Source organism: Anguilla rostrata, chromosome 8 (assembly GCF_018555375.3).
Source record: "Anguilla rostrata isolate EN2019 chromosome 8, ASM1855537v3, whole genome shotgun sequence".
Taxonomy (NCBI): Eukaryota; Metazoa; Chordata; class Actinopteri; order Anguilliformes; family Anguillidae; genus Anguilla; species Anguilla rostrata.
The window spans coordinates 45183818-45201472 of record NC_057940.1 but is presented as its reverse complement, the minus strand read 5'-3'; the positions used below and the strand labels follow the sequence as shown (position 1 = coordinate 45201472).

Genomic DNA, 17655 nt, shown 5'->3' with positions numbered 1-17655 from the left:
TCTGACTGTCACCTTAAATCTTCCCTACAGGCCAACGCCACCACAGTGTTACTCCAGCACTAAAAGCCTTTGGCTGCCTTTCGATGGTGGAGCAGTTAAAGCAACGCATGGATGTATAAATAAGAACAATATCAGATAAGCCTCACGGGAAGGCTATAAACATTTACATTTTCCTTCAAGTACTGTTTATATATATTTTATCTCCTATCTGGAAGTGGAGAACATGCTGAAAGGAGACACACGAATAATCTGAGCGGGATGTGAATCAGTGCAGCAGTCCTGACAGGGAGGCAGCTAGTTTACCATAATAGGTGCTAAGGGTGCTGGGGAACACGGCAGCAGCAAAAAACACACCCTCTGCCTCATCCACAGGAATGCTAGAAGAATTATGTGAAGGTACCAAGGGAGAGGAAGAGAGCTCTCACTCACAGAAAACATGGAGGGGGAAATTGGGTATAAATAAGCAGGCAGCATCAGTGGTTAACATAAGCACAAAACAGTAAATCAGCATTGGAGTGAATAACATTGCTACCTCTTTTCAATAATAATAATAATAATTTTCATACTAGATTTTTACTTTCTACCAATTTGAGATTCTGGACCTTACTACAACTTTTGTGTCTGGAAGACAGCTACCATTTCTTTTCACCAACTGACATGCATATTCATTACATGAAGGAGTACAATGGTCCAACCAAATCATCCCAAGAAGTCACTTTGTGAGCACAGCTCCCTCAATTACATCACGTACAGGGCTGCTGGACACAGCATCCACTGGCATAATCAGGTTCTATGCCAAACCATGGGACTCATCAACACACTAATTTCCAGTATTTTAGGAAGAACCACTATAGCCCCAGGTTCACATTTTAAACACCCTACATCTCCCTCAGGATCTTACTACATACTTAGCAGACATGATAGAAGAGAGAAAGTCTCCATTCTTCTACTGGAGTGATCATCAGCAATACAAGACATTGAAGGGCATGGAACTTTTATTTGTGATCTATTTGATCGATCTATTTAAAACATACTTACATGGCTTCAGACCAAGCCAGGACAACAAATAAGCCGAGAAGAGATGTTCATTAATGGTATCTTGCAAGTACATTAGTATGAGGTAAGTCATTTGAAACCCAGGTACATATAGACATTTAGTGTGAACATTCTAAAAAACAGCTAGTCAGATCATCACTGAAATGCAATTGCATTAAAAATAAGTCATCCATTAGTTGCCACAGAAATAAAATGCAACAATGTATTATGAAGCTTAGCTGCCACATGACTTAGAAAACACTGACACTGACAATGATTTTTATAGAGTTGTGCAAGTGAAAATGATGAGGGCAACATCAAGCATTCTGTCAAGGTTGAATCCGAAGTGCACTCTGTCCAAAGTGACGCAGTGCCAGAACTCTGCAAGTGTGAGCTCAGAAGGCTTAAATGTGTTCATAAGACAGAAAACACAGCTTCAACAGAATACACAGACCTCCCACAAAAGGAGTTCAGAAGGTAGCAAATCACAGTGTGAAATGGTTTTTTGGCACCCTACTGGTGGGAAAAGTGTATATAAGGAGACCTGAAAATGGCAGGCATGTCAGTGGTAAACAAGCTGAAACCTGTGAGCAAAACCGTACAAATGTAACTTTTGCTTTAAACGTAGTACTCAGAGGTCTGTAATTGCATGGTTCTTCATCTAAAAACATACAATGATAAAAGGATGGGATTTCAGTAGTTTTCAAACCACTCATGCATTGCGGATTGAAAACAGTCCACCCATGCATATATTTAATTATAAAATAAGACAATATAACTCAAGCTAACAGAGTTAAGCTTGCTACCTAACTGCAGCACATTAAGCTAAAATGGCAAGACCCTAATTAGTGTAGAGCTCTTAAAATGTTGGATTCATTTTTAGTTAAGCTACCCTTTCTTGTTGTTCACAAATCCTGGAAAATTTGATAAAAGATTTTACATATTGTTCATTGATGCTCGTTTTGCAACCCTGACGGACCAATGTACTTTTTGTAGCCTAGCTATAAGCAACTTCAAAAAGGGACTTTGAAAGGGAACACAATTATCGTCTCCCAGCTTATACTGTAATGCCTTACTTTCTAGCCAGGAAGCAGACATGCAAATGAAATCAAAGCCCTAAACCTGTCCACAAATCAGGATCAAGTGTCTATTATTCTTCATTTGATTGGTCAACATTTCATAATCATTGGAAGAAATACCTCATCTGGAAAAGTTATACCTTATTCTTTTGGATGATACAGAACAGACATACAGGCCCAAGAGTATAATATTGTACAGTTCAGATTTTGCTCCATGTGTGATACAACTTTGTCAGAAATGTTCTATCAAGGCTGCATTCGGATTGGTAGTTGCAAAAAGAAAAAGAGGACGTCAGCCAACAAAGACGATGAAGACATTGATTAATGCAGCATGGATTTTTTAAATAAACAATTCCTGAGCATGCAGTACTTCTGACATTACTCTTTAATTTAAGAGGTTTTACTTCAGTGTTTTGTTTTTGCAGCCTCCTTGTATCACCCAGACTAAAATATGCCCCCTCCCCACCCCTTCTCTCTCCTTTTGAGGTCATTTCTTAACCATATGGTGCCGGCCTTGCGGAAACAATCCACTAAAAACAACAGCCTTGCACTTAACCATTTCTGTTTAATGCCACATGGGAATGAATTGGTCCTTTGTTTGTATTCTGTGTGCAGCTGGGCGATTTCTTGTTCTTGATCTAATTAGATTAGTTCAGTGTTTCAGAGTTTGAGGTTACTGCAATAAGGTGCGCTGTAAGGAGAGAAACGCATGCAAAATTCAGCTAATTAGCTGCCATTACCTCACATGCAGGTTGACTCAGTCTTCCAAATGGAGGTTTGCAACCAATAATTTTTTTTGTACCAGGTGTGACTTCTACTTAGCGCTACAAAATAATTTATCATACGAATTCTCAAAAAAATACACAATTCTCATTAACTATGTTATGTTTTCTAGATTTCACTTTGATGTGAACTGGGAAGTAACTGTAGAATATGCCAATCCCAAAAAGTCTTTGTGACAAAATTATTTGTTGGCTGATGCCAGTCACAAGAATCTGCATTAGACAGGGGGGAGCAGAGGTATCATACATATTACTTGGTTCTGCAATCTGACCGTCTCCGGTACAGTGAAAAGCACAGAATTTATAACTGCACACTAATCTCAGTCTTCAACTCTGCAATTTAACTTCACTGCATCTTGTAGAGGGTCAGAGCTGTACTTTCTCATAGCAATGAGGGGGGTTCAGGATGTTCTTCTCCAAAGCCTTGTGCATAAATCCCATGATTAGAGACAGCATTCGACTGACATGCATGAGACAAGACACAAACCATCCCTGAGGCTGAAATACAACTGAATTAGAACTATGAAATTAATCTCATATGGTAAATTACAAGGAGAGGCCTGGACAGAAACTGAAACACTCTCAAACTCATCATAGTAGATCAGAGTTCGCCTTGCTCTTCATCCTGCCACAAAAAGTCAAACTAAGAGGCAAGATTCCATAGGTGAGCTGGTCCCAAAAAGCTGTACAGTTCCCAGTGCGGCTGGTTCAGGTCAAAGCACACCAAATGGGCCTGCCATCTTTCCCTGCTGAAAAACAAGGTGTGTGCCCAAAGCCGTGATAGATTGAAGTGATTAAATGCACCAGCCTATCAATGAATCTTACTTCTATTTGTTACTAGCGGCAGCTGACTGACTTTTTGTTGAAATTTCAAGCACTAGTTACTGTTCATATAGTTGTGCATATTCTTTCAATCATTACCCACAGCTGTGCATGAGATCTATTTGTTAATTTAATTTAACTACTGTGATTTCTGCCTCTTTCAGTTTTCTGTGATTTTCAATAACTTTGTTGTGACTGCAAAGTAAATTAAGCCAATATTTACCATGACAAACATCCCTATTCAGAACTTCTGTATTTTTATGACACATTGCATGAACCCACGATAAAAAAAGTTTTTTTTTTTTCTTCTTACTTGCCCACTCTTGCATTATTTTCTTTTAAAAAGTCATTAGAATTCAAGCTGATCTGTAAAATTGCCTCGGAAATGAAGTCTCTGTCAGCGTACCCCCTGGCTATTTAAAGTGCCTGTATAGTGCTCTCAAAGGGAAGCTAGGAATAATCTTTATTTAGAATTACTCAGTTTGTAGGGTTAATGTGCCACATTCTAATGCAATAATGTTAAATGCCACTAGAAAATTAAATAAATATCATGGAAAATCAGAAAACATCCTGAGGTTAGCCTATGAAAAATTTGTTCCTACCTGATTGTTCATTGTCTTTTAAACAAGGAAGGTGGTGGGGTTCAGTTCATCATCAGTGTAGCCTACAGTAGGCCTATATCTAGCTACAGTACTATCAAACTACTTATCTAAAGTTTGTTTTGTTTGTGAAAATATATTTTTTAAAACAATTAGGCCTACTTAGGTTCATTGATTAAACAGAAGATGATGATGTAAAGGCCCATTTTAAGCTTTAACAAGTATTTGTCTATATTTTCCAGTCACTTCTGATTTAGGCCATGCCCACCTCTGGTTTCTATCTGAATAGATACAGAAATAGATCATTTTGGTGGTTGAACAGATACAGATACAGATATTGAATTTGTCACACTGTATAGGCCTATATAGTCAGTGGAGGAGTGAAGCACTGATTTTATTGCCTGCATTTGCCTTTAGTTAAAACAGGAGGAACTTTGAAGTCACTGTATGATAATGCCCATTTGTTTAATTTCCAAAACGCCACACCAAATTCATTGCAAACCTCAGACAGAGGAAAATTTTATTTTTAGTAAGTTTACAAGAGCACTGTCTCTCATAAAAAGGCAGATATTAATTTCAATCAAGGCAGAAATCTGAGAGCTTGCTAGTAAACACCCAAATGACTGTCACATGGTGACATGGTGGCATCCAAGATGCTCTGAGCGTTGATAAAAGATAACTGAAGCCTTATGTTGTACAAAAACCCTCCTTTTTTCTTTTAAGGGACTCAAGACACCAACTCATTACAGGACAAAAAAGAAACCCCAAACCACCCTAACCCATTATTGGTTATAACTCATAATATATCTTCTATTTATTTTCTTTCTATATTGACACCCTATTCTTCCACCCCACCCCACCCCCCCAGTCGCAATGCTTTGTCAGTAGATGTTCTTCCTTTCCCCATTTATTAATTTTTTTTTTGGCAGTCATATTATTGCCATTGTGCACACCCACATTTCCTGAATGATGGTGCGAGACCAATCAAAGGTTCCATACAGAGAGCTGCTTGTGCTTGTATTGCAATATCTCAATACATGCATGTGATTTTTGAAACACACTAACATGCCTTAGTTCCAACATCTGGAGCCAAAGTAGACTTAGAATATAGCCAAGAAGACACAACTTTCACAGACTCATTCCACTTGCACAGTGGTAAATGACAGTTACAGTAGCTTCTTTCACTTCCTGCCCATGCCTCATGATAAATATACCCTTCTTGTTCATCTTTCAACACCTCTCATCTGTCATATTTTATGTGGGTCACTGTAATGTCTGTAATGTTAACAGCAACATCTAAGCTAATAGCTATGTATGTGCATTGCCACATGTAGCAAAGTAGTTGAATGTATAGACAAAATAACTATGTCAGTTTTTTTTTAATGAGTTCACTCAAAACCACAAAGACCTAGAGGAAACTCAAATCACCTTGTCCCACATACTGTGCACTGCACAAGAATTCTTAAAATGAAAAACTCCTTAATTATGCGTATTCTTAATTTTTTTTTTTTTAATTACACAGATATGGTCCCCCAGCATTTAAGCCACATTCTCACAAGAAGCCTTTTTAAGCAGTGAAAGAAAAAAAATAGTTTCAGGTCTAGAGAGTTTTTTCCATAATCACATAATAAGCTAATCCACTGTAATCTATGAGAGGGAAAAATCACCTCTATTTGACAACTATTTGACATGATATGAGTGAAAGCACTGTTTAGAGTCTGCTTATCAGTTTCAGTGATCTCCACTCTAGTTGCCAGTTTATACATATTTCTGTAGGCCCTCAAGACAAGGACTGAAACAAACAATATAAGGTTTTCCTTAATACCAAGTACAATACAAACTGATGTTGAATATTAGTTGTTGATATCTGTAAAATGTGTAGCATACACTATCAAAAGGTTGGAACTTTATAGGCTATAAATCAGATTTCCGATGATATATTTTCTGACATAGGCACAAGCAATTCAATACTGCAAAACCAAATAAAATACAATTCCAATAATGAAAACACCTATAACCACAAAAACACAGCTTGGCACAAATAGTGAGCCTTGTGAAAACCAAGGAAAACCAAGCCTCCTTACACTGACCTCTGTAGTAAACTGGGCTCAGAGCCTTATTGGGTTAATTTACCCCTCTGCTAATCTGTCTTCCTTCATACCTCACAGATGGCAGATTGAATGCATCACACACCTAGAATACAGAAAGCGATTATGTCCATGACTATGGCTGGATTTCTTAAGAGTCTGAAAAAAGCCTTATGTTTAGAATTACATAAATCTGCTGAAATGAAAATAACTCCGGGAGAGACATTATTTTGTGCCATGTCAATGAAGGAAAGACCTTGTAGTCACTCATTGTTATGGTGCACTTCATTAGAATGTATTCACAGTTTAGCAGAATGACAAAAGGAGATTCAAGCAAAGCAGCATGTATTCAAATTATCATCTGAAACATCAAATGAGATTATAATTAGGTTATAGTAAACACTTAAAACCTTGAAAATGATTAAAATAACATGGGACAGTAAACAAAAAAGCAAAAACAATAGTAGATTTTTTGGATATATACTCTTTTCATTTAAATAGGTTTCCAGCCTTATACAAAGACAGCAAATTCTCAAAAAAAGTGAAATGACTCAAATAATCTATAAAAATGTAAATAGTACACTGATGCGCATGCATTAGAAAATATAAAGTAGCTGTAAATTATATGTGCAGTACAGCTCAAATAGCTGTACATACAGGAGTCCCACACATTTGATTACAAATAGGCTATGTAAAAAGGAGAAGAAAAACCACACAGGTTCTTTGTTTTCACTATATTGCATCCAGGTGACAGTCAATAGCACACCTTTTTTTATTTGTTTCTTTATTTGTAGGCATACTCCCTCAGTATGCATACTGATAGGAATTATATAAAATGCTATAGATTATATATATTATATATATATATATTTTGGAATCACATTATATGTGTAAAATTACACTCTAACAGTAGTAATGGTTTCTGAATTCTGAAACTATAATTAAAGAACCTTCTCTTCACAGTGCAGCCTCATGGAAACAATTTCTCACTGGAAAGCGGTTACGTGAGAAACACAAACAAGCAGAAAATTATATTTTAGTTTGCACATACAGAGAAGAACTGTATAAAACCACAAATGAACAGAAAGCACCAGCAACTTTCTGGTGAATTGTTTTATCTTTCTTTCGTGATGTGGGTGAAGGAACCAGTGTGCGCAGTCGGACACAATCTGCAGAAACAACCGGAATAGCACCACCAAAATGTGGAATTAAATAATGCTTTAAGACCTAACATATTACCAGTACATAGGCCTTATTTTCCTAAGCAACCATAGAAAGCAAGATTTCTAGCTACAGCCACCAAATGTGGAAATCGATGAACAGGAAAGGCTGCATTGAAATTCATGCAAATATATTACAAAACAAACATTTAAGTATCTCAACAATGTGATTTCTGGATTTTAATGAGTTGACAATGACAATACAGTATTGTCTTATGCTCGCTGGTAAAGTATTGTTTCAACAGATATAATGATACATAATGCCCAGGTGCAAGCCTTTATTCACCCCATAATAAAATATACATACCTCTGCTGAGAGACTGGATTAGAGCATGATTTCTAATGATTCCACAAGAAATGAGGCATTTGTATACTGCCACAATATCCAAAGCTCTGGTGCTGATTTCAAGTATCCTTTATTCCATGTCCATAGCTGATTTAAATGCATTCCTTTTTGTTTTGTTTTTTTTATTTTTTTATTTTGTTTTGTCGATCTCTTCAATTCAGTTCTTCAAAGGAGACTGCAGGTACAAATGGTCCAGGGTTCAATTGCTGTACATGTCACGAAAGCTTCTCCCATGGCAACCACACCCAATTAAAACAGAAATAAACAAATATAAAACAAAAAAATAAATATTAAGAAAGAAATGAGTATATCCATATACACAGTACATGCAAACATTAATGACCAAGAGAGTTCTGAAAATTCTACCACAGAGAAACAGGGTTGAAAATGTGGCCTATCAAAGGCTTTCGGTATCTGAAGTCAGTGACAAGAAAACAGAATTAACTCCACCAAAAACTGATAAAACAAATCCAGTAACATGTACTCCCAGCATCGGAAAGCAGATTGCTGATTAATGAAAGAGTGCATTAACGGGACGGTCCTCTGGCAAACTAAAAGCAGGCGAATAAACATTCCCTAGGAAAAGGTTCTTTTTTCCTCCCTCTCAGAGTCATCCTGTCCAACCTGTCTCAGTGCCACAGACTATGCTAAGTCATACCCACTTCACTAGTCTCAGACCACACAGAGAGGAAGACCACGGCAAGCATAAAAATATGGAAGAAAGACAGACTCACACAGAAAAAAAGAGCCTAACTGACTCATCGGAGCACTTGGACAGCAGACAGATGAGGAAAGGGCAGTTTTAGTAGACAGGATTCCCTTCACCCTCCAACCCCCTAAACGCCAGGGCCACCCGAGGCAAAGGGCAGGGCACCTCTCCCAAAAGAGGCAACACAGCGGAGCAAGTCACTACTGGAAAGAACTGAAAAAGTAGGCCCCACACAGCAGTATGTATATCTGTCTGAAGGAAAGGCAGAAGGAGCTATCCTTACAGAAGAATGCGGTGGGGTTACGAGGAAACAAAATCATTTTTTTTAAAAGGCTATCCATCAGTTACCTTAAAAAGTCAGACAGTGCTCCCCTTCTACACTGTCAAGAATCTTCTCCATACCAAAACCTATACAAGACCCGGAGAAGTACAAAGCTTAGCCTACCCAATTTGATTCTGCTGAGTTTCAGATAAAATAGCAGACCCCATTATTGGCCTCAAATGTAAAAATAATGATGTGCTCCATGTACAAGAAAGGATACTATTCCGCTATTAATCATATTTATAAATGATGGCTCAGACGGCTGCTATGAACACGGATCGTCTGTCTCCATCTTTCCCCCCAGATTATGGCCAGGATTGTAAGAGACCTGCTCTATCAAGACCATCATTTGTAATAATGAAATAAGTGCTTATCTATAACTTAGCACGCTACAGAACCCTCGCCTTACCAGACAGTATAAACTCACCCCAGGTGCAATTCACTATGGAGCTTCTGAATTGCCATTTGTAAAACTGAAATATATTCATGGAGTAGCTGCATCTGGCCAACAACATGGAAGTGAGAAGCATATCTGCTCTCCAGAAGTTTTGATCATTCATGAGAAATTACCCACCATGGTTTGAAACACTATTTGAAATGGCCTGTGTCTGCCATTTTCTCTGCTTTTCACTCCCTGCTCAAACAAAGGGGGTTTGAACATGTTAAAAGCAATTTATTTTGTTGCCCCACTAGAGCCTGGTAGACCTGGTATGAACTTGAAATTTCACACAAATGCATGGTGAGTGTATTGGTCATACTATACAGGCTGGTAACAATTTGGGGCCACCAGGCTCAAAGTGTTCTTGCCCCAGGGCAATAGGCCTCCTCTTCTGCTTCTGTCCCACATGTGTTTTTACCCTAATACACGCATCTTTTTGCTACTGCCTCACTCCTGTTCCATAGCTTCTTTCCGTTTCAATGACAAACAACATTTTAAACACTAGTTAAGTGGTACTTTCAACTGGCTGGTAGCAGCCTTTATCCTAAACTAAGCAAGTGATATTTCCTTCTCTTCAGTGTGATTTTGTGAGAAAAATCTTGACTTACTTGAAATTGAGTTACAGCTCATACATTTGGCACTTGTAGGAATAACTATAACTTGCGTGCACCTGACCTAACAAGATCTGCCCTGACTTTCAACAGTACTCACAGAAAGCTCATGTCAGAAATTATTGGGGCCATACGTCCACTGAGTATTCTGAGACACTTCTTGGAGTGAACCCCTACTTTCCAAATTTTCTAAGGGGTTCACAAAGACCTCTCCTGCAGAAACCCTTCTGAAAAAAGGCCTTCATTTGCATTCAGCAAATTTCAAAGAAAACCTCTGCAGTTTTCCTCTAACCAAAATAGACTTGTTCCTAAGCCAAGATTATTAAAAAAAATAATAATAAATAAATAAATAAATAAATAAATAAATAAATAAATAAATAAATAAATAAAAAACGATGCACAATGACATAAACACGTCTGAATAGTTGATACGCAATAGGTTTTTTGCAGGGATGCACAATAAGATAGGGGCTGCATTGTCATTGGCCGACAACAGCTTAAAGCAATAGTGCTGGCCAATATGATGGGGCGATGTGATGAGACAACATTCGATGGACCCCTGAAGCTGAAATGTTATGCTCAAAAGTAGCCTAACAGCAGAAATCTTAACCTCTTATTTAATACTAATTTCTTACCAACCAAACACAAGCAGGGACTCATTAGTTCTATAGACTCTTGCTCTCTGCTTAACAAACTGCTAGTTAATAGTGCTCACAGCAAACTCATATCAGACATTATTCAGGCCATAAAAATACTTTATATTCTAGGACACTTCTTTGTAAGTTGATGTCTGTGACCATCTACTTCATCCATGAATGTGGAAACTCAATTGTAGTTCACATTTGTTCTATAATGAAAAACAGAGTGGTATTGGTGAACAAGGCCAGAAGAAAATGGTCCAGAATGCCCATATCATACATCCCTGGTTATTTGAGTTTTAAGACAGTTGAAATGTCAACCAAACTACTGTAAGCAAGTGTCCATAAAATTATACAATACATTTACTTGGATGACTACTACTAAAACAGCCACAACTACAACTAAATAAAATTTGTATTAATAAACATGTATTCTCGTGCATTGCCGCATAAACTTAATAGCCCTGACAGCCTTCTGTGAATAAAACCTTCTCAGGGGCAAAGAAAGAAAGAAAATGTTTGCCAAGTGTGGCCGATGTGTCCATGTTGTTTGGAAAGTTATTGCATGAGGAGGCAGGGGGAGGCGCATGGGAGATGTTTTCAAACAGAAGGACTGGATCTGCTTTTGCGCGGCATTGTGTGGGTCTATTGCTTGCAGTGAGACACTTAAAAAAAGAACACTGCATCATTAAATGTCACAACAGAGGACGCTACAAGTTATAAAATCTATCAACTAGAAGTTGTCCAAAACACACTAACTATTACAGTGACTTTGGAGGCATCTTGCACAGTTCAGCTGGGCAGAATTGAAATAACAGATTTTAAAAACAAGAATAAAAATAACTGCATCAAACCCAGGCTTTCTTGCTCTGACCACAGTCCCTTTTTGGCAAATCTGAAAAACAACCCACTTGGTTGCCAGAATGAATCCAAAGTGTTATTAAAAGTTTAAGGCTACCAATTACTGCTGTCTGTTACTTCAAAGTAAACTCTGACATTACGTCAGGCAGCATTAAAAAATCGAAAGTTTCCTGCTCTCCTTGTCGGATGAATACAACCACCAGGGAAGGTGTCTAGTCACTTACAAAAACTTTTTAATGGAACATTTTTTTTAAAGACACAGTAATACCTTTTTTCCCCGACAAAAGATCTTCAATCTGTTTTTCCCACCGATAATCAATACTGATATGCAAACTTTAATTTCATAAATGAAAAAAATGTTTTTTTCTTCCTCACGCCCTATTAGTTTAACGGTGCTTGTACAAAAATGTAGCTTTACACTGAGGCTTGAATGTTAAAATTTGATATGCGACATCTTGTCATGAAAGAACTGAAAATGCTACAGCCGTATATACTGAATCGACCGACCTTGATAAAACAAGTAATCTGGAATAAATACAAAGACAGATAGTCATGTTGTTTATATACGGAAAAACAATTTTCTACATAAATCATAAGAAATGGCCCAATGCAGCACATACCACTTTGTTACCATTTCCTTGCTTAAATATAAACATAAATAACCATATTCTAGATTACATAATAATCAGAAAAGGCCACTTTACGCACTCAAAAATAATTTCAGATGAATACAAATTTATATGGAGCACTTTAACAAGGAGTCATACGAAATGTTAATCCAAGTCCAAAAGTCAAGAGGAAACTTTGCTATAGAGATCTTATTTTACTTTTAGATATTTAAAAGCATAAAAAGTTGCATCTACAAAAAGTTAATTTGATACAGAATGACTTTTCCAAATACATGTGCGATCATTTCTGTGCAGATCAGTAATTACAATGTTCAAAAACATTTCAAAGACAGAACAGAATAATACTTAACTAATTCTATGGTCGGGTAAGAAAATCACATTTACTTTAACATATTACATTCAACCGGTTGTCACTGTGTAGGCTATACTCACAGAAGATCTGATTAATAGGAAATTTTTCAAGGCAACCCTATGATTACAAGACCTTGGTCAGGGATCAATTATTTCTGGTCAAAGACTCTAGCTTCAGCACAAAAAAAAAACTATATTGGGCAATTTATGTAAATCTAATTTTAATCTATTTTCCAAACCAAGAGCAAGAATTTATCACAACTAGTTTATAATGAGCTATCCCCTATTCCTACACAATGGATCTGGCACACAATATGCAATAAAAAGAAGGGCCTCAGTGCGATTAAGTTTTCATAAGATGTTGTGAAAACTATAAAGCCATGTAGAACAAATGCAGACCACCACTGAAGTTGAGACCCAAATTCATTTGTCAGCCGTAAGGTTTCTACAATGTAAAACTGACTATAGTATGTCCCATTTACAGTTGAAATACACATTAAACTATTCAGTCACTTTGGATATGCAGAACCATGTGTCTCTAGTATTTATTAGTTTAAAGGAGTAAAGAACGGTATTTTCTTGACACTTTCAAAAATATTTTCCTTAGCCTGAAAACTTAAGAAAAGCTGCTTTCGTCTAAGACTTGGAATGGCCTATATTCCTCGGACTTAATTGAACCTCTATAAATTCCATTAAGTATTACAAGTTTATCAGATAGCTTTATAAACAATGGTTGGGTTCAAGGTTTTTTTTCTTCCATAGAACTGAGCGATTCATTTGCAGATAAAACGTATAAAACTAACATATTTATGATCTAAATTTACCCAAGCTGAAGGTCTTAAAAGGTTTGCAGACTGTTTGGCATAAAACAGTCAACAGATTATCTGTGTAGGAGTGAAAACTAAAAGCGTCATTGTTCCCCACGCTTAGTTACAAATTTAGAAACTTTGGTTTTCAGTGCAGGCTTTTCTATTTTTCTCTAAATGATGAGCAGTTTGTTTGCTTTGGCCACGTCATTAACACACTTTCTCCGACAAGAATGAGGGCTTTCAGGGGCAGAAGACGTATCATTTCCAGACACTGCGTGTAGTCGGTTTCACAGTTTACAGGAAATACTGCAATTCATCTACTGGAACCAACATGGGAATTTTGTGTCACAATAATCAGCTTTACCAACCACTTCTACAGTAAGCTCGGCGGAGAAACGGGTGACTTCTGTTGTCAGGTCTGAACAAAGTGATACTTTCCACCTCTGAAAACCATTAAGTGGAGGAAAACCAAAATAGTGTTTAGGGACCATTTCTGAAATAAAATAACTGACTAACTTTCAAAGGGTTACACACTTTCATACGCAACTGTTTCACTGTAATTTTCCAAAGTAGCGTATTCAGAAACACAACAGAACTTTTAAAAAATAACCTACGTTGTAGTCTGGAAGCTAACTGTACAAAGTAACTTGTGACAAACTGGTAATAATTTGGACAAAAACACAGCCTGTGGCACGTTACCCCCGCCCCCTACTCTTCCAGAATAATAAAGTAATTCCGACAAATTGTGGATAATATTGCATACACGACAGTCATAAACTGTAGTTATTATAAAATAACCATGCTTAAGCTTTCGATTACCAAAGAAACAGGTCAAATAGTTTTAGTAAGTTGTCTATATCATGTTGCTTAGTCACGCTAGCTACTAAAACTTTTCTGAAACTAGACTACATCACAGTGCGCCGAACTACTGCTGGTCGATCTCCATTAAAGGAGAAGTCACACTGAAAACATTACACGGATTCACTGTTAATGTGTTTAAATAATATTGTATACCGAAAGGTCAGTTGTTTTACTAAAGTGAATATGAATCTTCCTTCGCAAAGCAGAAGCAACGAACAAACATATTTAATTTCAAGACTCAAATGTAGCACTGGCTATGCAGCATAAAGTAGTGTAACTAGGCTACGAATGAAGCTGGACCAAAGAACATAAACCATGTTGAAAAGTGTGGTAGCCATACACTACAAAGTCGCGCGCGCACACACATATAGTGGAACGTGTAATGTTCATAACTTTTCTTATCAATGGTACATCGAACTGTAAAAGTTTTCAAACTTCGGAGGGAAATACTACACTAGTCATATTATCTACGCACCATTACGTTATCACAAACGGTAGTTCATTTAAATAAAGTTTTGTATAGTTTAGTATGAACTTTTAGATGTCCTCAACGCTCTTTCGCTGTAACAATGCAAATAAATGCATGTGATGCGGCGGCTAAAGAGAGCACATCTAGCTAGTTACACATTTAAAATGCGCGGAATTTGACAGGCTGGATCATTTTCATAAAACAAACCAATTCATCCGTTACAATCTTTCGAACGAACGTTTCACGGCAGCTTCAAAGAAAAGGATTTGCAGAAAAGGGAAGGAAAAAGCCACAAACCTACTGGAAATCATGTTTTTCTTCCTTGTCTCAGAACGTGACCCCTCGATTAAGGCTACTGCTTCTAGCTAGTAGCCAATTTCAATTTCTCATGCATTTGACCCAACAAAACCTAAATGCCATGTGAAATCCGAGAAGCCCTGCTCCTTTTTCATAGCAAAGTAGCTCACAACTGATTCACGAAATCCCTTAGCTCTCCCAACATTACATAACGTTAGCTACTAAAAGAGATCAGCATTCAGGAACTACTAGATATTCACATCACATTGTTTGCTGCCGCCCTACTAACGTTCATTGATTCTCTTTCTCCTTACCTGTTGATTAAATTGCAATAGTCTTTGCAGTCTGAAAGATGGAGGAGCTTTGGCGTAAGCCATGAACCGTCTTTGTGTTTGTTTGTTGATCTCGGGGTATTATTTCTCTTTTTGTTTGAGGGGATTTAAGATTTCAAATTTCTCCTATGCAATTGGAATCGGGGTGACTGTGTTTAATATTAAAAACGCCTGTGTCTGGATGGAAAAAAATAGAAGGTTAGTTTGCAGTGATCTCAATTCTTTATCAGAAATGTTATCGCTTGTCAGGACCTCAGACTCCAAGCATTACGTCAGTTTCAAGACACCAACACTATTAATATCAAGAAGCCCTTGCAGAGGAAAGCGCCACCCTAGACTGAACGGTCTTAAAGGGACAGCGACACGAGCTCGCCGGACTGAGATGAGGAAAGTAAAACGTGTTTAAATGCTACAGGTTGACTGAGTTTACGCATTTAATTTCGGTTGGTGACATCTTTGCATCGAAACTATGCACCGTCTACCATATTATCCACATGCCTGAGTAAGTAAAAGTAATGTTAATTTCGGGACATTGCATACACCATAAAATAAAATAATTTCTATACAACACACTACAACTAGGACGTGCAATTGCAGGTGTGTGTGTGTGTGTTTATTGTTTTTATGAATATGGGATAGAAAAAACGAACTCATTCATAAATTGATCTGCTGGTTGTTTATCTAGTCATCTTGCTTAATACATGCATTGTGTTTATGTGAAATTCATAATATAAAATATATTTATGTATTATTTCAGTGTCACCTACACTGGGCATGTCAGTTAAAATAGTATTATAGTATACTGACAGTTTCAGTCAGTGCAAACAATTAATGGAAAAGTTGCCAAGTATTCTCACAAGCTATATGAGGGTAAGATTTAAATAAATGGTAATTTTTTATTTTCCTTTCAAACTGCAATTTAATATTTAATTTAATAATTTAAGAAAACTGAAACTTTTAACTCCCAATTATGACCGTACAGAACCTATATTTTCCCCTCAAAGACTTTGTAAAACTTTGTACACAGTCATTGTAATACTTTCTCTGTTTACATATAACACAACTCTCTCTCTTTCTTTAGCGATATACTAACATATGAAATAGTAACCCTAAAACATTGCTTTCCACTTGCCAGAAAAGAAAGTGAAGCTAGATATAATTCAAATAATATGCAAGATACATGTAAGAAATGTGCCCACTATTTTTGTTATTTAATTTTTTTTTAGAAAGGAATATGATTTTTTTGTGAAATTAAAATAGAGGTGTGTGAATATGAAATAGCGGGACAAGAGAGATTGAAGGAGTGCGACAGGAGTCCTCCTGGAATTGTACATAACACAAAGACAGTGGCTTCAGGTATCATTAAATTGTAAAATGGTAGTCAAATGGTCTGTTTTTGATGTGTATATACAGTACAATCACATTAACTGATTGAAATGTGAAAATCACTGATGGCACTTGATGACTCACCAGTTCACAAAGCCTCACTTGCCCATACAAAAAATGTTCTACATTTCCCACACAGTGCATTTCCACTGGAGTTGCAAGAGTGGTTACTAATCGTAAAAGCTCCTTGATGGAAGAAGAATATCAAACACTATTGCCAAAAATAAATTTAGCCTGTAAATGTTACAATGAGACAGATGGGTAATTTCACCACAAGGAGCCATGTATTATGCACATTATACACTAGATTCTGTCTAATATTTTTTGCATGCAAAAGTAGTAGCAAATCATCAATAATAAAAATGTACCAAAACCTTTTCATTCTTCAAAAAAATACTTATTTTAAATGATTCATTTAAAAAGTCCCCATAGTTAACCAAAACGTATTCAACAGAAATAAAAGGTATCCAAGTCGAAAAGAAATTCAAGATGTGTTTATTTTCTACTCTTATGTTTTAATGTATGTGAATGTTATTACAGTTTAAAGCTATAAATGTTGCTGTTTCTAACATCCTTATCAGCTTCTATGGCTTGAGGCGCCCACCTGTTTAAGAGGGAAAAGTGCACACTGCCGCTTAACATCATCTCACTAACTTATTTTGATCTGATGAAACTGGTTAGTTGTGAAAATCTTGAAATGATTCTGTGATTTTATTAATTCTGCAAGCAATGATGAGATATAATGTCAAGCTAAGATATTGTTGGTGTCATGCAGAAACATTTTGTCAATTTTTTTCGCACATTTAAAAGTTTCATCCAGCAGTATGTACTGTAGTATATTGAATTAACAAGTTGATTTTAAATGCCATCAGACTCCATATTGTTGTGTTTTTAAAAAACCACAACAACAACCACAACACCAAAGGCATTCTTTGAATTTGGTTTGAAACTAATGAAGAAATTATCTTATG

General features: G+C 36.8%; 1 protein-coding gene across 7 annotated transcripts in view; it reads right to left on the bottom strand.

Annotated features, from left to right (window-relative positions):
* Nucleotides 1–15615, bottom strand: part of trps1 (trichorhinophalangeal syndrome I) — a 146963-nt gene extending 131348 nt beyond the window's left edge. Inside the window, exons 1-2 of one of the 7 annotated variants that reach the window (XM_064348432.1) lie at nt 15281–15615; nt 7932–8194 (exon numbers count right to left, since the gene is read on the bottom strand). Coding sequence is in view for 1 of the 7 variants with exons in the window: in XM_064348430.1 (XP_064204500.1) it covers nt 14971–14980 (10 nt within the window). In the remaining 6 variants the exon portion in view is untranslated. The other 6 variants (XM_064348435.1, XM_064348434.1, XM_064348433.1 and 3 more) reach the window with 6 other exon arrangements.
* Nucleotides 15616–17655: the final 2040 nt, after the last annotated feature.